This window comes from Sinocyclocheilus grahami, unplaced genomic scaffold, assembly GCF_001515645.1.
Source record: "Sinocyclocheilus grahami isolate Dianchi unplaced genomic scaffold, SAMN03320097.WGS_v1.1 scaffold73.1, whole genome shotgun sequence".
Lineage (NCBI taxonomy): Eukaryota > Metazoa > Chordata > Actinopteri > Cypriniformes > Cyprinidae > Sinocyclocheilus > Sinocyclocheilus grahami.
Window position 1 is genome coordinate 85190 of NW_015505252.1, and position 25127 is coordinate 110316.

The 25127-nt window shown below is 38.8% G+C and overlaps 1 protein-coding gene across 1 annotated transcript in view; it reads right to left on the minus strand.

Annotated features, from left to right (window-relative positions):
- col27a1a (collagen, type XXVII, alpha 1a) overlaps positions 1 to 25127 on the minus strand; it is a 77879-nt gene that overhangs the window by 17568 nt on the left and 35184 nt on the right. The window contains exons 11-28 of the mRNA XM_016272720.1: positions 24735 to 24788; positions 22759 to 22803; positions 15324 to 15377; positions 13704 to 13748; positions 12492 to 12545; positions 12339 to 12383; positions 10705 to 10758; positions 10503 to 10556; positions 9470 to 9523; positions 9288 to 9341; positions 9141 to 9194; positions 9004 to 9048; positions 6694 to 6747; positions 6568 to 6612; positions 6442 to 6495; positions 6099 to 6152; positions 5064 to 5117; positions 4747 to 4800 (exon numbers count right to left, since the gene is read on the minus strand). Coding sequence (XP_016128206.1) covers positions 4747 to 4800; positions 5064 to 5117; positions 6099 to 6152; positions 6442 to 6495; positions 6568 to 6612; positions 6694 to 6747; positions 9004 to 9048; positions 9141 to 9194; positions 9288 to 9341; positions 9470 to 9523; positions 10503 to 10556; positions 10705 to 10758; positions 12339 to 12383; positions 12492 to 12545; positions 13704 to 13748; positions 15324 to 15377; positions 22759 to 22803; positions 24735 to 24788 — 927 coding nt within the window. The remainder of the gene's footprint in view (positions 1 to 4746; positions 4801 to 5063; positions 5118 to 6098; positions 6153 to 6441; positions 6496 to 6567; positions 6613 to 6693; positions 6748 to 9003; positions 9049 to 9140; positions 9195 to 9287; positions 9342 to 9469; positions 9524 to 10502; positions 10557 to 10704; positions 10759 to 12338; positions 12384 to 12491; positions 12546 to 13703; positions 13749 to 15323; positions 15378 to 22758; positions 22804 to 24734; positions 24789 to 25127) is intronic.

Below are 25127 nucleotides of genomic sequence, written 5' to 3' on the forward strand. Positions count from 1 at the left end.
AACTGGAGGCAGCCCATTCAAACCAGCGCAGGTTCGGCTACATAAGGAGCTTAAAATATCATCTTGTTGTGATGTTGGGTGCCAGAATCGACGTAATACAGCCTCAAATTAGAAATTTGATCACATATCTGCTGCCACTGCCAGACAAAACCCGACGACAGCTGTGGTTAAACGCCATAAAACGAGCAGACTGGAGAGAAAGGATTGTCAAAAATGCTCACGTTTGCAGCGCACACTTCTTATCAGAAAAGGTTCAATAAAGTATTGTGTTTTGTTGTTATGGGCGGGTCTACAGATTTCTTGCCATATGTCTATGTTTCTTGCATCTCACGACTATGTCGTGTATGAAATTATGTCCGTGTGCATGTGGTACTGCAAAAATATGAGCAGTATAGCAAAATGCACACATTGTACACCTTTCTGGAGTTTTATTTGAGGCGTTGATGTCCTTAAGAATATATATTTGCGGTATAAGTACCAAAAACCATCTCAATATATTTTTACAGCTCCTTTCTCAGGAGCTCTGCAGAGAACAGGTCGATTTTGGTCTGTCTAATTGATATTCATGAGCCTCTCTTCTGATTGGCCTGTTGTTTTCTGAGTGACGCACGGCCAGGCCAACCACAGGTAACTAGGGTCAGCCGACGTCACAGCGCTAGCTGGAGGCAGCAAAACAAAGGGGAAACTGGAGGCGGCCCATTCAAACTAGCCAGTGTTGCCAATTTGGGGATTTTGTCGCCAAATTTTGCTACTTTCTCAGTGTAGCTGTGACTTTTTCTTTTTGCGACAAGGAGCTATTTTAGCTATATTTAAATAAAACTTTTTTTTAACAACTCGTTTTTAAAAAAACTATTTTTTTTGGAGATTTTAAATTTTTTATTTGGCCACACCCTGCCGTAGGCCCGTGACTGCTCACATTTGCTCTCAATCATGCCAATGAGTCTGCGCAGTCAACATACCAGTACGAATGGTCAACATACCAGTACGCCCCGCCTGCCATGACGCACACCACAATTTCATTATAAGCATCAATCAAGATGCCGGAGAAAAAAAATGAACATCTTGTTTTAACCACGGACATAAAAGTTATACCCCAATTCATGCACAGTCATGTCAACCAGAGAGAGACAGTGCATCATCGTGTCATGTGTGCTGGGATGCAGTATTTTGCACTTAGTTTGTAGTAATAGAGTAATAGAGCTGAAATAAGTTTGTATGAATAAAGTTTTAGGAGAATCATAATATATCTTACCTGTTGTATTTGAGGAGGACAGGGATGCACTTTGGTGACACATAAAACAAATTCCCAACATTCATTCAAACCAGCCAGTGTTGCCAATTTGGGGATTTTGTCGCCAAATTTTGCAACTTTCTCAGTGTAGCTGTGACTTTTTCTTTTTGCGACAAGGAGCTATTTTAGCTATATTTAAATAAAACCTTTTTTTTAACAACTCGTTTTTAAAAAAACAATTTTTTTTGGAGATTTTAAATTTTTTATTTGGCCACACCCTGCCGTAGGCCCGTGACTGCTCACATTTGCTCTCAATCATGCCAATGAGTCTGCGCAGTCAACATACCAGTACGCCACGCCTGCCATGACGCACACCACAATTTCATTATAAGCATCAATCAAGATGCCGGAGAAAAAAAATGAACATCTTGTTTTAACCACGGACATAAAAGTTATACCCCAATTCATGCACAGTCATGTCAACCAGAGAGAGACAGTGCATCATCGTGTCATGTGTGCGATGTATATCCTCAAACACTAGGGGGCGCTGTACTCTTGGATTTAGATGTGTGGGATATATTGGGATATTTGGGGTTGTGCATGTAGGTCAATGTTTAAGAGGCTCTTGAGGGCCTAAGCATGGCACAGAACTGTGTTGCATCTGTCTTTGTCTGGATGCACACAAAAATCTCACATTTATGCTACACAATCCTAAACAACCGAATCATCTTCACCATCACAAACAGCGGTTTGGCTTGCCTATAAAATCTGAAGACATCTGAACACAAGGACTTCATCAAGAGACCAGACACACATTCGCTCCCTCTCGAAGAATGCGTGTGCATGCTGATAATTACACTAACTTATGGCGTGTGCGTCCGGCCAAAAAACATCAGACTGTTGAAACAATATCATCACACAGACTCTGCCAGCTGGCACACGCTCTCTTTGTGTGTTTCGCTCACTCACACACACTGAAGGAGCTGAAGGTACTCTGTAAAATATGCTGGAATACCCCATATGGGTTACTACTGTTATTAATGTTCCGGCCATGTTGTTATACATCCATAAACCACAGAAAATAAAGTGGCTCATTACTTCTCAGCACCTATTAGTGCAGCAAACGCCGTCATTCTGCAGCTCCCTTGTGTTGTTATCTAACCAGAGTAAATCCGGTCTTCATTTGTGTGCTTCACATACAGAGAAACATACAGCGACAACTGAACATTTGTGAATCTCTTTCTGTTGCGCTGATACCATATTGAGCTTGTCACAGAAAAGCCCTTATTGCCAAGAAATGAGGACATTAAACAGAACTTGAACGTTAAATATACAGAAAATAGGTCTGAATCATGGCCTAGTGTTCAGCGAGTCTTGAGTTCCTCCTTCAGTAAGTCTATGGGACTTTTTTTTAAATAAAAGAGTTGGGATTTTGTTCAAATATCTAAAGTAACAGTAATACCTGCTTTAGCAAATACCACTAAAAAGTGGCAAGAGGGCATAAAAACAAAAAAACAACATAAAATATTATATATAATGCTTGTATAATAAATATGTCATTTTTCTACCATTGATGAACTGGTTACAGTGTCACCTTTGCCTGTATGAAGTATTTTTTAAAGATATGTTTTCGTCTGTTTAAAATAAAGACAATGATATATATAAAGAGTCTTCAGTCATTGTCAGTATATCACATACACGCTACTCTGTTTTGGCCCATTCAACTTCTCAGTGACGAAGGCAGTAAACAATAAACGGGGGTTAAATCATCACCATTGAATCAATAAATCATCAGGACAACAACTTGATTTACGGACTCAGTGAGGGGCTCTAACTAAGACCAGACAGCGGCACAGAGACACTTAACTCTCCTAAATTTGTTTCCATTGCATCCCTCTGCTCAGTCTTCTCTCCAGTAATTCATGCTGATTCTGATGGTTAATGGAAAACATTTACCATGTGTGTGTTTTCAAGTGTGTGTGAGCTAACACAGTCCGTTTCTGTGATTGACAGCTGACAATGAACACATAGACACACATCTATCTATCTATCTGACAATTAACTAGTCTACCAGTTAAAATAACTGACTAAACTCATTCTAAATCTATCGGACGACTACTTAGATTATCAGAGTAACTAACTAACAAAGAACCTATCAAATGACTAACATGCCTGCCAGTTTAACTAAGAAACTATATGTTAAATAACTAGTCTACCAGTATAACTAATTAAATAAAATCTACTTATCAGATGGCTAACTAGTCTATAACATTAACTAACTAGTAAAGAATCTATCAATCAGATGACTATCTATCTATCTATCTATCAGATGGTCTAATTAATTTACTAAGAATCAATCGGACGATTTAACTTGCCAACCAGTTTAACTAAGAATTTATCTATCGGACGACTATCAGAACTGTTTTAGGATCTATGTATGAGATAACCTAGCCTAGTGAAGTTTAACTAAAAATCTATTTATGGACGACTACAGTCTCCCAGTTTAACTTAACTACTAACTAAGAATGTATCTGTCAGATAATTTAACTTGTCAGCCAGTTTAACTCAGAAAATATCTATTGGATAACTAACTAGTTTAACCAACTAACTTTCAAAGAATCTACTAACAGATAACTTCACAAGCCTAGTTAAGTTTAACTAACAAATAATCTATTTATTGGATGACTAACTAGTCTACCAGTAACTAATTAACTAAGAATCTATCTATCGGACAATTTAACAAGGCAATCAGTTTAACTAATTAGTCATCTATCTATCGGATGACTAACCTAATCAGTTCAACTAACTAACTAACTAACTAACTAACAAAGAATCGATCTATCAGATAAAAGCTAGTTAAATAGGGTTTATTAACTCGAGTTAATTTTAAACAGCTAAAAATATATTTATTGGTTGACTAACTAGTCTACCAGTTTAACTAAACTACTAAATAAGAATTTATCTATCAGATGATTTAAACTGTCAGCCAGATTAACTATGAATATATCTGTCGGATGACTAACTAGCCTATCAGTTTAACCAACTAATAAAGAATCTACTAACAGATAACTTAACTAGCCTAGTTAAGTTTAACTGAAAGAATCTATTTATTGGATGACTAACTAGTCTAGCAGTTTAACTAGTCTAGCTAGTTTCTACAAGTTAAATTACTAAGAATCTATCCATTGGACAATTCAACTTGCCAACTAGTTTAACTGAAAATCTATATATAAGATGACTAACCTATCAGTTTAACTAAACAATTAACTAAACTAAGTAAGAATCTAAATCACTAAATTAATAATTAAAAATCTATCTATCAGATAACTAGGCTACCAGTCTACTAATTAACAAACCAACTAACCTACCCGTTAAAGTAAATATAACAGAAATGGTTCGGTTTGGTAGTTGGTAATCAAAGCCACTGGTTCAGCCCCTGGCCTGTTTTACTGTAGAGAAAAGCAAAAGAACTGAGTTCCACACGCTTACGCACTCATGATGCACAGATGACTTACCCGTCTGCCTTTAGGTCCTCTCAAGCCGATGGGTCCACGTGATCCCGGTGGGCCCTATTAAAAAAAAGACCATTAATTATGCACACTTATGTTTCTTTTCGGGATTAATGTCAGGCAGACTGGCTCCTGTCTCTCTCACTGCTACTAAGAGTATGTGTTTGTTTTGTGCGTCCAAACTACAAGCACAGAACGTTACACAGAGGTGTCTGACAGCTGACGGACAGCACGGTGATCTAACGACAGCAGATGATGTCTGTGTACTACCATCAGCTTGCTTTTCACATCCAAACTATCTGAAGTATCTGCTGTTGACTTACTGGACTGCCTGGTGGTCCTGGTGGGCCGCTCTCTCCTGGGGTTCCTAGGTGCCCCTGTAAGTGATGGGAAACATGTAAAACTCAAACACACACCATACAAAACATACAGTACGTACAAGTCATTGGTGTTTGGTGATGAGTTGTTTGCTCAAGGTCTGCATTTAAAGTCACACCAGAGGTGTTCAGCTGGGATTAGGAATTGGCTTTCTGCAGACCTGTCAAGTTCTTCCACACTGACTGAATCAATCATTTCTTTTTGAACCTTGAATTATACACAGAGGCATTGTCATGCTAGAATAGAAAAGGATCCTGCCTAAACTGTTGCTATCAAATTAGAAGCACACAATTCCATAGAATATCATTATAGGCTTAAACATTAAGATTTGTACTCTACTAAAGTAGTCAGGCCTGTTCATTAGAAGGGGGTGTCCCAATATCCCTATTGGCAATACAGTGTATATGTGTATGAATAAAATACTACATAACAAAGAGATATCTTCTATAGTACGTCATGATTACACCACCCTGCATCATTTCCACTGAATGAAATCCAAAACTTGTTTCATACTAATTTTGGGCAGCTGATTCCAAAAATGGGGCCTGTTTTGCTCAAGCACATCGCAATTTATCACAAAATATCATGGATTTCGTAGCATTTTTGCTTGTGACAACCATTTACAAAGTGAAGAAGTCTTGTATTCTCCCTTAATCAGCAGAAAACTTTGACAAACAACACATGATTCCTGTCTGAATAGGAGTAGTTTACAACTATTTATTTGTTTGTATTATTACATGTATGAATGATTCTGAAGATATCATTTTATGTCTAATTTTAATAAGTGCATTAAAGCTAATACAAACAAAGCCTATACAAGTCGAAGAAACACGTCGAAATAACTACATGATTAAAAGTTTTTATTGATATTTTGCACTCAGCATCACCAAATTAGGTAATATTAGGCCTTTTATGGCTGTTTTCATATTCAAATGTCATATGTAATTCATGTGTGGTTTTTGTGTGTATGTGTGCCGTACCGTAGATCCTTTCTCTCCTGGAGGGCCAGGCAATCCCATCTCTCCACGATCACCCTTAATAAACCACAAAACAGAACATTTACACAACGGCTCAAATGTTTTTTTTATATTTTTTAAAAAGGAAGTCTCTTCTGCTCACCAAGGCTGCATTTATTTATTTAAAAAATACAGTAATACTGTGAAATATTAATACAATTTAAGATGTCTGGTTTCTATTTGAATATATGTTAAAATGTAATTTATTCCTGTGAATTTTCAGCATCATTACTCCAGTCTTCAGTGTCACATGATCCTTCAGAAATCATTCTAATATGCTGATCTGCTGCTCTCAGGTGTGTCTTACCTTCTCTCCAGCAAGTCCAGTCTCCCCTGCAGGACCGATGAAGCCAACGAGACCCTACAAACACAACATCATCAGTGTGAGGGTCAAAGTGTGTTTAAAGGCCATAACTCAAGTCTGTGCACTCACCCTCTCACCCATGGGTCCAGCCTTTCCTGTCACACCCTGCTCGCCCTGAAAGACATCAGAGAGTGTTTGAGTGACCGCATGTGTGGACGAGATTTGTGTGTGTTTATATTCTGCTCATGTTCTCACTTTGACCCCTTCAGGTCCAGCAGCCCCAGGGAAACCCTTACTGCTCACCAGACCCTGGAAAAACACCACAGACAGAAAAGAGATCATTTCTTAGGAGACAAATAATGATGAGAGACCAGGCTGTACATATAAACACACACTTTCAGAGGGGAAAAAATAAGAACTTTTGCATAAAAAATGAAGCCTAAGAACATCATTTGATCTAAATTCTGCAGTTGTGCTATTGAAATTATTATATATATTTTTTCGTTCATACAGCACACTTCATAAAGTGGTAATTCAAAAGTGCTTTACAAAATGATAAAAAATTGTTATAAAAATTACAATTAAAAAGTAAGAGGTAAAAACTGAAGAAAATAATTTCAACACTTTACTTGAAGCCTTTATATATATTGCATTATAAAATTATTTTGAAAGCAATTTATAAATGCACCTTACAATGCATTGTTTCATCTCATAATAATAGTTATAATGCAGATATAATACATCAATATTAAATACATTTTTTTTTCATTTATGTAGCTTATTTCATACAGAAATGTTAATTTAAAAAGTGTTTTACAAAAATTAAAAAAGTAATAATAAATACAATAAAAAGTAAGAAACTGAAGTAAAAATCTAAGAAAATTGTTTACTTAAATGCATTAATTATGCCTTGGAATACACCTTATAATACATTGTATGATCTCATTATTAACTGTAACCAAAGTTATAATACATTACAATACTTTTCTATTATTATTCATTGCTACACAGAAAATATAATATATACTGTAATACATTTTTTCTACTGAATTTCACTATTGTTCAATTTATTTCCAGACAATGTTGTTTTATAATTCATTTTTGACTTGAAGTCATGCAAATTTGATATGCATGAGTTAAGCCACTCAAAGTAGTCCTAATTAGCATGTCTAAGTGATTCCCAAATAAATGAAAATCATTTAATGGTTATAAACAAGCATCATTTGCAAAACATCATTTTCAACATCAACATCATCTTTTTTTTCTTTTTGTTGAAATATGACATTTCTTCATGAGATTCACCCATTAAATATGGCACGTGTTTGATTATGTTGGAGCAAGAGATGAGTATGCATACTAAATGCAGAAGAGCTGGGGTCAGAGCACAAAGAGAACACACTGAAAGTCTCACCAAGACATATCTAATTACTGACCGCACAACAGAGACACAGAGAGAGATGAGGAAAACAGATACCTGTCTGAAGATAGAATGATGGAGAACATCCAGAAATGTTCTGAGTTTGTGCCAGAGAAGCACTGAGTTCGGTTAAACAAGCAAAAGTGGAATGACAGAAGGGAAAAGAGGAAAAACAGAGACAGAACGGGAATGTTATGTAATACAGAGGCTGTTCGCAGCAGATCCTGAGCCTCCTGCTTTACGATGCTGGATTTATTCGTTTATTCTGTCTTTTACTAAATAAATTCACAGCCTTGATGATTCATTGATATATTAAACATAATTAAAGCTATTCGAAATTGAAATCCCCTATTGCGCCACCTTATGGTCAATTGGGTGAATGCACATTTTGCCGGGCTCGCACAGAATATAAAAATGCCAATGGACTCTTGGTCATTTTTCAACCACAAATCATTTAAAAATATTTATTTTGCATAATATATTTTTGATAAGTTCTGAGGTCAGTTCACTCAAAAATTTATATTTGCAACACAGCTTTAAATTAATAAATGCAATACCATCATCAATGCAACTTTAAGGCCTCTAAAAAAAATCTAAACCACACATTTCAAATATACATTTTCAAAATTGCAAACAATAAAGATTTGTTATAAGACAAATGATGACGACAGAATAGACTGCACCAGAAAGAGAAAAAGAAATTGCATTTTGCATAAACATGATCTCAGTGAGCTATTGAAATTATTATTTTTTTTTCATTTATAGAGCACATTTTATACACAGCTGTAATTCAAAGTGCTTTACATAAAAATTATTTAACAAACAAAACAAAAAAAAAAACATTTCAACCATTAATTTAAACGAAAATAAAACATTTCCAAAAAAAAAAAAAAAAAAAAATAGATAGATTTTTTTGACAGGTCTTGAGTGATTCACCCAAAAATGTATATTTCAAACAGTCTAAAATGAACAAAATGCAATCCCATCATCAGTGCACCTTTAAAGCCTCTAAAACAACATCAAAATCATTTCCGATTTACGTTTTCAAAACTGCAAACAAAAACCCCCCACTATAAACAAAAATCTCATTAAGGCGACAAACAACCAGCAAAAACAGGGAATTTTTCATATGCAGATTCACAACTCACCTCGAGTCCTACTGGCCCCGGTGGCCCTACAGGACCCTCATCACCCTACAAATTAAACTCAAGATTAACTCATCATTGTCTCACAAGTCTACTTAAACCACATTTATAACTACACACACACACACACACACACACACCTCTCGTCCAGCTGCTCCACGGGGTCCAGGTAAACCTCTGGCTCCAGGCTTACCCTACGAAGAAAACATTTGCATGAAGCTGCAAAAATAAGTGTGCAAATATTAAAAGCACTTGCTTTTATAAGGTTTTCTTTATAAATAACCCACATTTGGGCCCTCGGGTCCATTGAGTCCAGGTTTTCCGATGTCACCAGGGAAACCCTGCGAAGGATTAACATGAGTACATCAGCCAATCAGAATCAGTTATATTTGCTGACGTCATCAATAGAACAAGCTGGTGCAACGCATTCAGACACGCAAAAGCATCAGTGGTACATGTTGATTCATACCTCGAGTCCTGGTGGGCCTGGTAATCCACTGGGCCCTATCTCCCCTGTCTTGCCCTTCAAAACACACAAATACACACATGACCAGGACACACACACTATGAGATCAAATGAACCTTCAGATCATGGGATTTTAGATACTGCACTCCGGACCTACATGTGCTCAGATTTGAGTGCTGATAATTGAACAACTTCTGATATTCAAAACTTGCACTTGTTCTCAGGTAGATTATGTAATTAAAAACAAACACATTTGCATAAACAGAAAACAGAAAAATAAATACGTATGCAGAAATTGAAGTTCAGTTACAAAGATTTATGAATTTTATTTAGCTTTTTTTAAATACTTAATTATGGGTATTATAAAAAATCCCCTTTTTATCCTCATTTCATTCCAGAAAACAAACAATTTACAAAAAAAATAACTATTTTGCATAAAATTCGTTCTTTTTTTGAGAAGTCATGAGTACAGTAATTCACCCAGTTAACGAACACAGCTTTTATCAATGCAGCTTTAAAGCCTCTAAAACTATATCAAAATCATCATTTCCAATACATATTTTCAGTATCGCAAACCTAAAAAAAACACAAACAACCAGAAAAAGTCAAGTAATTTTGATATGCAAATTCCCATGTACAACTCCCTTCCATAGAACACAAAATGAGTTTTGAAGAAATGTACTGCAGGTCGCTCTTTTACATGCAATTACAATGAATGAATGAATTAGGCTTTCAAGCTTCAAAACTGGCTTAAAAAGCACCATAATAATACATTTGTGATTCTGTATGGGCTCAGAAGTCATACGGAAAACTGCCTTTTTTTTAAGCTAGAAGACATCATTCCTCATGGGGACTAATTACACAGAAAAATCCTACCAATACAATTCTGCAGAATTTTTGCTTTTGTGTTACACAGAAGAAAGTGAATCATACACTTTCATGGAACAACTTGCGTAACTGAGTACAGTAAATGATGACTGAATTTTCAGTCTGAGTGAGATATACATACAAAATACAAAAAAGTTAAGAAACAAACCTGTGATCCTGGTTTTCCACGAGGTCCTGGTAAGCCTGGCAAACCCTGCACACCCTGAAGCAAACAAACATAAAACACACTCATATCAGCACAAACACTCATTCATGTGTAACTGTCTATGAAAGCTCTAACATTGGGGCAATTAGAAGGCCAGATTCCATCAGAACATCAGACATCTGACAGGGGAAAATAGAAGGTATACCTTGTCTCCTGGGAACCCAATTTCCCCTTGTTCTCCGGGAAGCCCGACGTCACCCTTGAGAGAGAAAAGTGAAAGAGAAAGAAAAAGTCAGAACAGAGACCAGAGAAAGTGATGGTTACGTTAGGGCAAGGTCAGTTTTGTTTTCACACTATAATCATAGCAGTTTGAGAAGAAGCCTGATTTGAACAAACATAGTCATAAACTGCTAAAGCAATGATACAGATTTAATGTGGGTTAAGCTCCATAGACAGCATTTGTAGCACAATGTTGATTCGCACAGAAAATCATTTCAACTTTTAAAATCATGGAAGTTGGTACACTAATAGTACATCCACTAAACACTACATGAGCTAACAAAAACAGAGACCAGAGAAAGTGATGGTTACGTTAGGGCAAGGTCAGTTTTGTTTTCACACTATAATCATAGCAGTTTGAGAAGAAGCCTGATTTGAACAAACATAGTCATAAACTGCTAAAGCAATGATCCAGATTTAATGTGGGTTAAGCTCCATAGACAGCATTTGTAGCACAATGTTGATTCGCACAGAAAATCATTTCAACTCAAGTTTTAAAATCATGGAAGTTGGTACACTAATAGTACATCCACTAAACACTACATGAGCTAACAAGGGACAAAGGTATAAACATCTGTTGTATGCAAACTAAATCCAATTTTCTAACTTCTGCATTATATACACAAGAAAAAAAGACCATTGCATGATGCATCTACCTATTAAAGTATTCCCACTGCTAAATTACAATTTAGACAATTTGGCTGAATAATGAAAGTGAAAAAATGCAAGCTTTACATTTCCACTTTTAATGCATCCAGACTGCTGGCCCTATAGACTTCCAATGTTTGTGCATTTATTTATCTATTTGAAAAAAATAAATATTGTTTACTTATTAAAATGTTATTTATTAAAAATCAATCAATAATCAATACACCATAATATCATATGACTTCCAATGCATGTGCATTTATTTATTTAAAAATATTTACAGATTTACTTAAAGTATTTTTCCTGTAAATTAATAAATAAAGGTTGTTTATTTATAAAAAAAATATTTATTTATTTAATTTAAAAAATCTATTGACTAATATAATCAACATAATGCCATAAAAGCTGTTGGGAGTTTAATGTTTATTGCTTTAATAAATAAATAAAGATTGTTTATTTATTAAAAATGTATGTATGTATTTATTAATAAAAAAACTAAATGATTGACCATTATGATCAACACTGTGTCTGTTAATAGCATGTATTGCATAAATAAATAAATAAACCAATATTGTTTATTTATTAAACTGTGATTTATTTAATCATTTATTTAAAAACAAAATTATTGACCATTATATTCCACATTATGCCATAAGGTAACATGCATTGAACCAAGAAGCAACTCTCTCTCACAAACTAACACAGAGAAAACCTGTTTGTGTTTGTACCTTAAATATAACTCTACAGAATTTCCACATTTTCTTCTAACTGACCGAAAGAAAATCCCTTTGACCACACACTTCTTAAGGCTGGAGCTTTTAAAACATGCCTAACACAGGGTGGCCAATGGAGAGAGAGAATTTCCATCACATGCTGCTGTAAAACAGGCCAATAACAGAGTATTCAGATCACCTTATCACCTTTCAGTCCGGGCTCGCCCATGTTCCCCGGGACACCCTGGAACAAACACACACACACACACACACACACACACACACAAACATATACGCTAAAGTGGCAGTGAGTGATGGAGATATGTGTGGGTTTCATATGTGCATGACTTACTTTCAGTCCGTTTGGTCCTGGCAAACCGATTATCCCGACAGGGCCCATATCACCCTGGAGAAGAGACGGGAATGAGTGCTGTGTGTGCTTTTATAAGGACCTAACTTATAAAACTTCAGCTGATAAATATTTAGGGTTTTATTGAGGTGCAAGAGTGCCTGCAGGGGGCATGTTACTCACCCAAGTACAAACCAAAAGAAAAAATACTATCAACTTCTCAGCATTTGTGAAAGCAAATGTGGATTTTATTTGCACATCATGCTCTTCAGGTTACACTGATTTCAGCTGTACTACAACAACAACAACAACAGAAACACTGGGTGCTTCTAAATGCTGAACACAGGGTGACCAGACATCCTGACAAAATCTTACTAGCCATATCCAACATCAATGACAACGTTACAGGTGGGATGTGATTTGTATGCATGATTATTTATAACTTCAAATTTGCTTGCAAAACTATTGTTTGTGTTCAGTACAATTTTTAAATGTTTCTGAAAGTCTCTTCTGCTCACCAAAGCTGCATTTATTTGATCAAAAATACAGTAAAAACAGTAATTTGTGAAATATTATTACAATTTAAAAGAGCTGTTTTCTATTTGAATATATTGTCAAATGTATTTTTTTCCTGTGATGGAAAGCTGAATTTTTTAGCATCATTACTTCAGTATTCAGTGTCACACGATCCTTCACAAATCATTCTAATTAATGATACTTTTTTCAGAATTCTTTGATGAATGAAAGTTCAAAAGAACAGCATTTATTTGAAACATTATAAACAGTTTAATGCATCCTTGCTGAAGAAAAGTTATTCATTTCTTAAATCATATTACACCTCACATCAGTAAAAAAATTTTTTGGATGTTAACATCAATAGTTAGTCTAGGTCTAGGTTAACATAAGTTCCCCGTTTTTAATAAACAATGTTTCTTTGATTTCCTATATTCTGCATACCCTGTATAAAATGTAAGAAATATATTAGAAAATACCTCAGCAAGCTCTACATCTGCCCCAATTTTTGTCACTAAGGTCATCTGGTCACCCTAGCTGAGCGTAAATACTTGCATTCAAACAGAAAACTTTACTCATCATGCATGAAGAATTTATTTTTTCAAATGAGGACATCTCCAGATGTCTCGTTTTGTCAGATTTAGCTCACTTCTGGGGACAAATCTGTCCCTAAAATACAGTTAAATAAACCATTTAACTTACAATCAATCCATGGACACCAGGAGGACCAGGAGCTCCTATAACACCCTGAGATAAACACAGAAACACACAGAGCGTTACACTTTCCTTCTGAAACAAGTACAGACTGCTAGGGCTTCATATGTCAGTATATGCATGCACCTCTAAATGTGTGTCGTTCATAATATGAGCTGCGTAAATGCACTCTCTTCGTATTCAGAGATATTAATATGGCCGTTCAAACTAGTGTGTGTCGTAGAGCGAGCGTGTGCGAGTGTTTTTGTAGAAACAGAGATGGTTTATTGTTGGCTCTGCAGCAGTGTTCCGGAGCCATTTCCTCTCGTTCCCCTGGTGTGATGAAAGGAGTACTTCACTCCTCTTTTCAGGAAAGGGAGAACAGGAAATGAGAGGGCTTTCAACTTCCTTGTTTTTACAGTCCCCATATTTACAGGTGAAAAAGAGGCGGGATTTGACACAAACACTTAATATGATGCCACCAACTCCAACCAATCAGAGACATTTTTGGAATGATAATTTTTCAACTAATTAACCAAAACAACTATCATCAAATATATTAGGATACTGATCTAAGGACAAAAATGTTGGATCTAACTTCCCCTAATGATAAATGAATAAATACAATTATTTAAATGAAAAATAAAATAACATTCCAGCAGACAAAAAGATACAATCTAACATCTTTCTTACTGAAATAAATGAATATATCAGCCTAAGATGGTTTGCTGGTCTTAGATGGTTTAAGGTAGTCTCCCAGACTGACTAGTCCCAAAAAGCCCTTTAAAACCAGCAAACCAGACCAGCATGATCACGCTGGGAGACTACTTACGGAGAACAGGAAATGAGAAGGCTTTCAACTTCCTTGTTTTTACAGTCCCCATATTTACAGGTGAAAAAGAGGCGGGATTTGACTCAAACACTTCCTGATATGATGCCACCAACTCCAACCAATCAGAGACATTTTTGGAATGATAATTTTTCAACTAATTAACCAAAACAACTATCATCAAATATATTAGGATACTGATCTAAGGACAAAAATGTAGGATCTAACTTCCCCTAATGATAAATGAATAAATACAATTATTTAAATGAAAAATAAAATAACATTCCAGCAGACAAAAAGATACAATCTAACATCTTTCTTACTGAAATAAATGAATATATCAGCCTAAGATGGTTTGCTGGTCTTAGATGGTTTAAGGTAGTCTCCCAGACTGACTAGTCCCAAAAAGCCCTTTAAAACCAGCAAACCAGACCAGCATGATCACGCTGGGAGACTACTTACAACCAGCAGACTACCTTAGGCTGGTTTAAGTTATTTATATTCAGCATTATATTCACAGCCTTGTTTGTATTTGACTAATTAAATTTGGCTACAACACTGCTGTTGTGTATGTGTGTGTTTGCACATAAGTGGTGAGTGGAAAATTGTGTTCAGCCGAGATATCGGAAGTAAAGCTTGAGGTTTACACACACACACACACACACACACACACTGCTTGTTTGGAAGCATGCAAACACTGTGTTCATGTGCATTTCTCAACAGCTCTGTTGTGAGTGTTTTATCTGCTTTATGAGAAAAAGACAAAAGAATACACATGAAAACCCAAATGTTGAACTCACTGGCTCCCCATCCAGTCCTGGTGGCCCTCGCTCTCCAAAATCACCAGGAAAACCCTGAGAGAGAGAGACATTACAACACATCACTATCACACTCACAGATTATTTAAACAATTAATAAAGAAACAAAAGTGGCCTCCACAAAGCTGCATTGTGAGTGGTTGCCAGGGCATTGTTGCTAGGGTGTTCTGGATTGTTGCTAGGCCATTGGTAAATGGTTGCTTATGTTTTCTGAGTGGTTGCTAGGGTATTTTGGATGGTGGTTAAGGTGTTCTGAGTGTTTGTTGGATTGTTCTGGATGGTTAAGGTGTTCTGGGGTGGCTGTTAAGGTGTTCTGAGTGGTTGCTAGGGTGTTCTGGAAGGTTGGATGGTTGCCAAAGTGTTCAGAGTGGTTGCTAGGTTGTTCTGGATAGTTGGATGATTGTTAAGGTGTTTTGAGGGGTTGCTAGGGTTGAGTGGTCGCTAGGGTGTTCTGGGTGGTTGCTAGGGTGTTTTGGTTGCTAGGGTATTTTGGATGGTGGTTAAGGTGTTCTGAGTGTTTGTTGGATTGTTCTGGATGGTTAAGGTGTTCTGGGGTGGCTGTTAAGGTGTACTGAGTGGTTGCTAGGGTGTTCTAGATGGTTACAAAGGTGTACTGAGTGGGTGCTAGGGTATTCTGGATGGTTGTTAAGGTGTTCTGAGGGGTTGCTAGGGTGTTCTAGATGGTTACAAAGGTGTACTGAGTGGGTGCTAGGGTATTCTGGATGGTTGTTAAGGTGTTCTGAGGGGTTGCTAGGGTGTTCTAGATGGTTACAAAGGTGTACTGAGTGGGTGCTAGGGTATTCTGGATGGTTGTTAAGGTGTTCTGAGGGGTTGCTAGGGTGTTCTAGATGGTTACAAAGGTGTACTGAGTGGGTGCTAGGGTATTCTGGATGGTTGTTAAGGTGTTCTGAGGGGTTGCTAGGGTGTTCTAGATGGTTACAAAGGTGTACTGAGTGGGTGCTAGGGTATTCTGGATGGTTGTTAAGGTGTTCTGAGGGGTTGCTAGGGTGTTCTAGATGGTTACAAAGGTGTACTGAGTGGGTGCTAGGGTATTCTGGATGGTTGTTAAGGTGTTCTGAGGGGTTGCTAGGGTGTTCTAGATGGTTACAAAGGTGTACTGAGTGGGTGCTAGGGTATTCTGGATGGTTGTTAAGGTGTTCTGAGGGGTTGCTAGGGTGTTCTAGATGGTTACAAAGGTGTACTGAGTGGGTGCTAGGGTATTCTGGATGGTTGTTAAGGTGTTCTGAGGGGTTGCTAGGGTGTTCTAGATGGTTACAAAGGTGTACTGAGTGGGTGCTAGGGTATTCTGGATGGTTGTTAAGGTGTTCTGAGGGGTTGCTAGGGTGTTCTAGATGGTTACAAAGGTGTACTGAGTGGGTGCTAGGGTATTCTGGATGGTTGTTAAGGTGTTCTGAGGGGTTGCTAGGGTGTTCTAGATGGTTACAAAGGTGTACTGAGTGGGTGCTAGGGTATTCTGGATGGTTGTTAAGGTGTTCTGAGGGGTTGCTAGGGTGTTCTAGATGGTTACAAAGGTGTACTGAGTGGGTGCTAGGGTATTCTGGATGGTTGTTAAGGTGTTCTGAGGGGTTGCTAGGGTGTTCTAGATGGTTACAAAGGTGTACTGAGTGGGTGCTAGGGTATTCTGGATGGTTGTTAAGGTGTTCTGAGGGGTTGCTAGGGTGTTCTAGATGGTTACAAAGGTGTACTGAGTGGGTGCTAGGGTATTCTGGATGGTTGTTAAGGTGTTCTGAGGGGTTGCTAGGGTGTTCTAGATGGTTACAAAGGTGTACTGAGTGGGTGCTAGGGTATTCTGGATGGTTGTTAAGGTGTTCTGAGGGGTTGCTAGGGTGTTCTAGATGGTTACAAAGGTGTACTGAGTGGGTGCTAGGGTATTCTGGATGGTTGTTAAGGTGTTCTGAGGGGTTGCTAGGGTGTTCTAGATGGTTACAAAGGTGTACTGAGTGGGTGCTAGGGTATTCTGGATGGTTGTTAAGGTGTTCTGAGGGGTTGCTAGGGTGTTCTAGATGGTTACAAAGGTGTACTGAGTGGGTGCTAGGGTATTCTGGATGGTTGTTAAGGTGTTCTGAGGGGTTGCTAGGGTGTTCTAGATGGTTACAAAGGTGTACTGAGTGGGTGCTAGGGTATTCTGGATGGTTGTTAAGGTGTTCTGAGGGGTTGCTAGGGTGTTCTAGATGGTTACAAAGGTGTACTGAGTGGGTGCTAGGGTATTCTGGATGGTTGTTAAGGTGTTCTGAGGGGTTGCTAGGGTGTTCTAGATGGTTACAAAGGTGTACTGAGTGGGTGCTAGGGTATTCTGGATGGTTGTTAAGGTGTTCTGAGGGGTTGCTAGGGTGTTCTAGATGGTTACAAAGGTGTACTGAGTGGGTGCTAGGGTATTCTGGATGGTTGTTAAGGTGTTCTGAGGGGTTGCTAGGGTGTTCTAGATGGTTACAAAGGTGTACTGAGTGGGTGCTAGGGTATTCTGGATGGTTGTTAAGGTGTTCTGAGGGGTTGCTAGGGTGTTCTAGATGGTTACAAAGGTGTACTGAGTGGGTGCTAGGGTATTCTGGATGGTTGTTAAGGTGTTCTGAGGGGTTGCTAGGGTGTTCTAGATGGTTACAAAGGTGTACTGAGTGGGTGCTAGGGTATTCTGGATGGTTGTTAAGGTGTTCTGAGGGGTTGCTAGGGTGTTCTAGATGGTTACAAAGGTGTACTGAGTGGGTGCTAGGGTATTCTGGATGGTTGTTAAGGTGTTCTGAGGGGTTGCTAGGGTGTTCTAGATGGTTACAAAGGTGTACTGAGTGGGTGCTAGGGTATTCTGGATGGTTGTTAAGGTGTTCTGAGGGGTTGCTAGGGTGTTCTAGATGGTTACAAAGGTGTACTGAGTGGGTGCTAGGGTATTCTGGATGGTTGTTAAGGTGTTCTGAGGGGTTGCTAGGGTGTTCTAGATGGTTACAAAGGTGTACTGAGTGGGTGCTAGGGTATTCTGGATGGTTGTTAAGGTGTTCTGAGGGGTTGCTAGGGTGTTCTAGATGGTTACAAAGGTGTACTGAGTGGGTGCTAGGGTATTCTGGATGGTTGTTAAGGTGTTCTGAGGGGTTGCTAGGGTGTTCTAGATGGTTACAAAGGTGTACTGAGTGGGTGCTAGGGTATTCTGGATGGTTGTTAAGGTGTTCTGAGGGGTTGCTAGGGTGTTCTAGATGGTTACAAAGGTGTACTGAGTGGGTGCTAGGGTATTCTGGATGGTTGTTAAGGTGTTCTGAGGGGTTGCTAGGGTGTTCTAGATGGTTACAAAGGTGTACTGAGTGGGTGCTAGGGTATTCTGGATGGTTGTTAAGGTGTTCTGAGGGGTTGCTAGGGTGTTCTAGATGGTTACAAAGGTGTACTGAGTGGGTGCTAGGGTATTCTGGATGGTTGTTAAGGTGTTCTGAGGGGTTGCTAGGGTGTTCTAGATGGTTACAAAGGTGTACTGAGTGGGTGCTAGGGTATTCTGGATGGTTGTTAAGGTGTTCTGAGGGGTTGCTAGGGTGTTCTAGATGGTTACAAAGGTGTACTGAGTGGGTGCTAGGGTATTCTGGATGGTTGTTAAGGTGTTCTGAGGGGTTGCTAGGGTGTTCTAGATGGTTACAAAGGTGTACTGAGTGGGTGCTAGGGTATTCTGGATGGTTGTTAAGGTGTTCTGAGGGGTTGCTAGGGTGTTCTAGATGGTTACAAAGGTGTACTGAGTGGGTGCTAGGGTATTCTGGATGGTTGTTAAGGTGTTCTGAGGGGTTGCTAGGGTGTTCTAGATGGTTACAAAGGTGTACTGAGTGGGTGCTAGGGTATTCTGGATGGTTGTTAAGGTGTTCTGAGGGGTTGCTAGGGTGTTCTAGATGGTTACAAAGGTGTACTGAGTGGGTGCTAGGGTATTCTGGATGGTTGTTAAGGTGTTCTGAGGGGTTGCTAGGGTGTTCTAGATGGTTACAAAGGTGTACTGAGTGGGTGCTAGGGTATTCTGGATGGTTGTTAAGGTGTTCTGAGGGGTTGCTAGGGTGTTCTAGATGGTTACAAAGGTGTACTGAGTGGGTGCTAGGGTATTCTGGATGGTTGTTAAGGTGTTCTGAGGGGTTGCTAGGGTGTTCTAGATGGTTACAAAGGTGTACTGAGTGGGTGCTAGGGTATTCTGGATGGTTGTTAAGGTGTTCTGAGGGGTTGCTAGGGTGTTCTAGATGGTTACAAAGGTGTACTGAGTGGGTGCTAGGGTATTCTGGATGGTTGTTAAGGTGTTCTGAGGGGTTGCTAGGGTGTTCTAGATGGTTACAAAGGTGTACTGAGTGGGTGCTAGGGTATTCTGGATGGTTGTTAAGGTGTTCTGAGGGGTTGCTAGGGTGTTCTAGATGGTTACAAAGGTGTACTGAGTGGGTGCTAGGGTATTCTGGATGGTTGTTAAGGTGTTCTGAGGGGTTGCTAGGGTGTTCTAGATGGTTACAAAGGTGTACTGAGTGGGTGCTAGGGTATTCTGGATGGTTGTTAAGGTGTTCTGAGGGGTTGCTAGGGTGTTCTAGATGGTTACAAAGGTGTACTGAGTGGGTGCTAGGGTATTCTGGATGGTTGTTAAGGTGTTCTGAGGGGTTGCTAGGGTGTTCTAGATGGTTACAAAGGTGTACTGAGTGGGTGCTAGGGTATTCTGGATGGTTGTTAAGGTGTTCTGAGGGGTTGCTAGGGTGTTCTAGATGGTTACAAAGGTGTACTGAGTGGGTGCTAGGGTATTCTGGATGGTTGTTAAGGTGTTCTGAGGGGTTGCTAGGGTGTTCTAGATGGTTACAAAGGTGTACTGAGTGGGTGCTAGGGTATTCTGGATGGTTGTTAAGGTGTTCTGAGGGGTTGCTAGGGTGTTCTAGATGGTTACAAAGGTGTACTGAGTGGGTGCTAGGGTATTCTGGATGGTTGTTAAGGTGTTCTGAGGGGTTGCTAGGGTGTTCTAGATGGTTACAAAGGTGTACTGAGTGGGTGCTAGGGTATTCTGGATGGTTGTTAAGGTGTTCTGAGGGGTTGCTAGGGTGTTCTAGATGGTTACAAAGGTGTACTGAGTGGGTGCTAGGGTATTCTGGATGGTTGTTAAGGTGTTCTGAGGGGTTGCTAGGGTGTTCTAGATGGTTACAAAGGTGTACTGAGTGGGTGCTAGGGTATTCTGGATGGTTGTTAAGGTGTTCTGAGGGGTTGCTAGGGTGTTCTAGATGGTTACAAAGGTGTACTGAGTGGGTGCTAGGGTATTCTGGATGGTTGTTAAGGTGTTCTGAGGGGTTGCTAGGGTGTTCTAGATGGTTACAAAGGTGTACTGAGTGGGTGCTAGGGTATTCTGGATGGTTGTTAAGGTGTTCTGAGTGGTTGCTAGGGTATTCTGGATGGTTGTTAAGGTGTTCTGAGTGGTTGCTAGGGTGTTCTGGAAGGTTGGATGGTTGCCAAGGTGTTCAGAGTGGTTGCTAGGTTGTTCTGGATAGTTGGATGATTGTTAAGGTGTTTTGAGGGGTTGCTAGGGTTGAGTGGTCACTAGGGTGTTCTGAGTGGTTGCTAGGGTGTTCTGGAAGGTTGGATGGTTGCCAAAGTGTTCAGAGTGGTTGCTAGGTTGTTCTGGATAGTTGGATGATTGTTAAGGTGTTTTGAGGGGTTGCTAGGGTTGAGTGGTCACTAGGGTGTTCTGAGTGGTTGCTAGGGTGTTTTGGATGCTTGTTAAGGTGTTCTGAGTGTTCGCTGGGTTGTTCTGGATGATTGTTAAGGTGTTCTGAGTGGTTGCTAGTGTGTTCTAGATGGTTGCTAGGTTATTGTTACATGATTACCAGGCCACTGGTATGTGGTTGCTAAGGTGTTCTGAGTGGTTGCTAGTGTGTTCTAAATGGTTGCTAGGTCATTGGTATATGGTTGCTAGGATATCATTATGCAGTTGCTAAGATGTTCTGAGTGAATGCTGGGGTGTTCTAGATGGTTGCTAGGTTATTGTTACATGATTACCAGGCCACTGGTATGTGGTTGCTAAGGTGTTCTGAGTGGTTGCTAGTGTGTTCTAAATGGTTGCTAGGTCATTGGTATATGGTTGCTAGGATATCATTATGCAGTTGCTAAGATGTTCTGAGTGAATGCTGGGGTGTTCTAGATGGTTGCTAGGTTATTGTTACATGATTACCAGGCCACTGGTATGTGGTTGCTAAGGTGTTCTGAGTGGTTGCTAGTGTGTTCTAAATGGTTGCTAGGTCATTGGTATATGGTTGCTAGGATATCATTATGCAGTTGCTAAGATGTTCTGAGTGAATGCTGGGGTGTTCTAGATGGTTGCCAGGCCACTGGTATGCGGTTGCTAAGGCGTTCTAAGTGGTTTCTTGGTCATCAGTATGTGGTGACGTAAGTTTTTTTGAGTGTCTTTAGCATGTTGCTATCCAGCATGTTTCCACTAAACCGTGGATTAGGGCGACTGTTCAAATCACTAACCCTTAGCATGAGCAACAGCGGTAGCGCTACTAATGATGACATCACTCAGAGCCCTGCTGATTCAACAGGAAGTTTATGAAGTCAGATGTCAAAGGTTGTGCTGATTTAAACAACCTCTGTATGGCTGATTCTGCATCTTAGTGTGTGTGTGTGTGTTCATGATCCAAAGAACAATACAAACTCTCTTTCTCTCTCTCAGACACACATAAAAATAACTACAATTTAATAAATAATAATTTTCTCATTTTTATGCAGGCAGCTTTAATGACCTCATATTGAGAAACATTTCATTTAATTTGTTACACTGCAGGGCCATACAATACCATAAAATGAGCATATTATATATATATATATATATATATATATATATACAGTGGGGAAAAAAAGTATTTAGTCAGCCACCAACTGAGTGAATGCTGGGGTGTTCTAGATGGTTGCCAGGCCACTGGTATGCGGTTGCTAAGGCGTTCTAAGTGGTTTCTTGGTCATCAGTATGTGGTGACGTAAGTTTTTTTGAGTGTCTTTAGCATGTTGCTATCCAGCATGTTTCCACTAAACCGTGGATTAGGGCGACTGTTCAAATCACTAACCCTTAGCATGAGCAACAGCGGTAGCGCTACTAATGATGACATCACTCAGAGCCCTGCTGATTCAACAGGAAGTTTATGAAGTCAGATGTCAAAGGTTGTGCTGATTTAAACAACCTCTGTATGGCTGATTCTGCATCTTAGTGTGTGTGTGTGTGTTCATGATCCAAAGAACAATACAAACTCTCTTTCTCTCTCTCAGACACACATAAAAATAACTACAATTTAATAAATAATAATTTTCTCATTTTTATGCAGGCAGCTTTAATGACCTCATATTGAGAAACATTTCATTTAATTCATTTCTCACACATGCTTACAAAAAATTCAGTCTGTATCTATTAAAGTATGTTGAGACAAAACTTTACCGGCCTACCCATCTTGCCCCTCTTCCCCGGTGGACCAGGACTACCCTGAAAAAGATAAGAGAGACAGAGAAAGAGACAGACAGTAAATAAATGCTAATAACAGTTAAAAGCCTTATACCATTAGAAAGAAGAATTCTACATTGTCTCTCTGTGTCTGTCTGTCTGTGTGTGTGTGTGTGTGTGTGTGTGTGTGTGTGTGTGTGTGTGTGTGTGTGTGTGTGTGTGTGTGTGTGTACACTCTGTTATCATATGACTCATCCAAACACCCTCAGCTGAACGCCAGAACCAGCTGGAAGTAGTTTCCACTCTTACAGCACACACACACACACACACACACACATTTCAATGATGGGATCTACTCTCATACATCTACCAGTAGTGGGCAGCACATGATTTAAAAATCTACCACTAATCTATTTCCATACTAATAACTGTAACAGCAGTAAGAACTATACTTAGAACACTACTAGAACAGCATTTGTTTTTCTTCAGGAAACACCTTGTGCTTGTAAGAATAAGCAAGGATCAGCATTTACCCATATACTATAAACAGTGCTGGGTAGATTACGTACAAATTGTAGTCCATTACAAATTACAAATTGCATGACAAAAATTGTAGTTGGTAACATAATCTGGATTACACATATTAGGCAATGTAGTCTGGCTACTTTTTGATTACTTCTGACCTAATGTGTTTGTCACATAGACTTGAATGTGATTATTGTGTACCGTATTGATAAAAAAACTAACAAAAACAAAAACACAAGCACACACACACACACACACACACATTTCAATGATGGGATCTACTCTCATACATCTACCAGTAGTGGGCAGCACATGATTTAAAAATCTACCACTAATCTATTTCCATACTAATAATTGTAACAGCAGTAAGAACTATACTTAGAACACTACTAGAACAGCATTTGTTTTTCTTCAGGAAACACCTTGTGCTTGTAAGAATAAGCAAGGATCAGCATTTACCCATATACTATAAACAGTGCTGGGTAGATTACGTACAAATTGTAGTCCATTACAAATTACAAATTGCATGACAAAAATTGTAGTTGGTAACATAATCTGGATTACACATATTAGGCAATGTAGTCTGGCTACTTTTTGATTACTTCTGACCTAATGTGTTTGTCACATAGACTTGAATGTGATTATTGTGTACCGTATTGATAAAAAAACTAACAAAAACAAAAACACAGAGAAAGAAAATACATTCCATTCTTTGTTATCAAGATCATGAAATGCATTAAGCATTGCAGCACTGACTATATATAGTATGCAAAAACGCAGTATGTTACAATGAGTAGGATGGTTGCGTTTGCTAATTCAGTGCATATATCATTCTGAAAAATGCTGGGTCAAATACAACCCAGCGCTAGGTAAAATATGGACAAACATTTAACCCAACCGTTGGGTCAAAACAACCCAGTTGCTGGGTTTGTCTATATTTCACCCAGCGCTGGATTGTATTTAACCCAGAATTTTTTAGAGTGTACTCTTAAAATATGTAATATCGGACACAGCAATAGTCACTGTGCTCTTAAAGGTTACATTTATGCAAGGCAGATAAGATCAGTATGCAAATATTACAATGAAATAATTGCTGTTTAGATAGATACTTTGAAAGCAGAACATTCTATAATGATTTCAAAATGTAATCTTACACTTCTGATCTTTACACAAGGTGTTTAAATGGAGTCTGAATGAACAGCATATGTTTAGTAATTAGTGTTTGGTGTTTAGTAGACTATGAACAGGAAATTATGTCATATGGTTCATCATGTCGTCGACGTGACTGTATTAATGAGGTATTTGTATCTGTGGGAGATTTAACAGATTCATGTTTAGTACTTTAGTGGCGTTACACAACGGCTATTTGCTGGAAAATTCGCCCACTGATGGAGTGTGTTATGATCACGTGACTGCTGAAAAATGAGTCATAACATGAACAGACTTACTCTTTCGCCATCAGCTCCAGGTAAACCAAAGAGTCCAGGGATTCCAATGAAACCCTATAAAGAAAACAGAGAGAAACAGAGAGAAGCTCAATACTTCTGGAGCAGAGGAAAATAGGAAAGAATGACCACAAATCACTTTTTTCTCAAAAGTGATGTTCAGGATGGTTAACATGTGGTTACCAGGGTGTTTTGAGGGGTTGCTAAGCTGTTCTGGGTAGTTGCTATATTGTTTCTATTGTGTTCTAGATGATTGCTAAGGTGTTTTGGTAGTTGCTATGTGGTCGCTAGGGCATTTAAGTTGTTTGCTAAGATGTTCAAGGTAGTTGCCATACTGTTTCTTATTTGTGGTTGTTTTTAATGTGGTTACTTGGAAATTCTAGGTGGTTGCTAAGC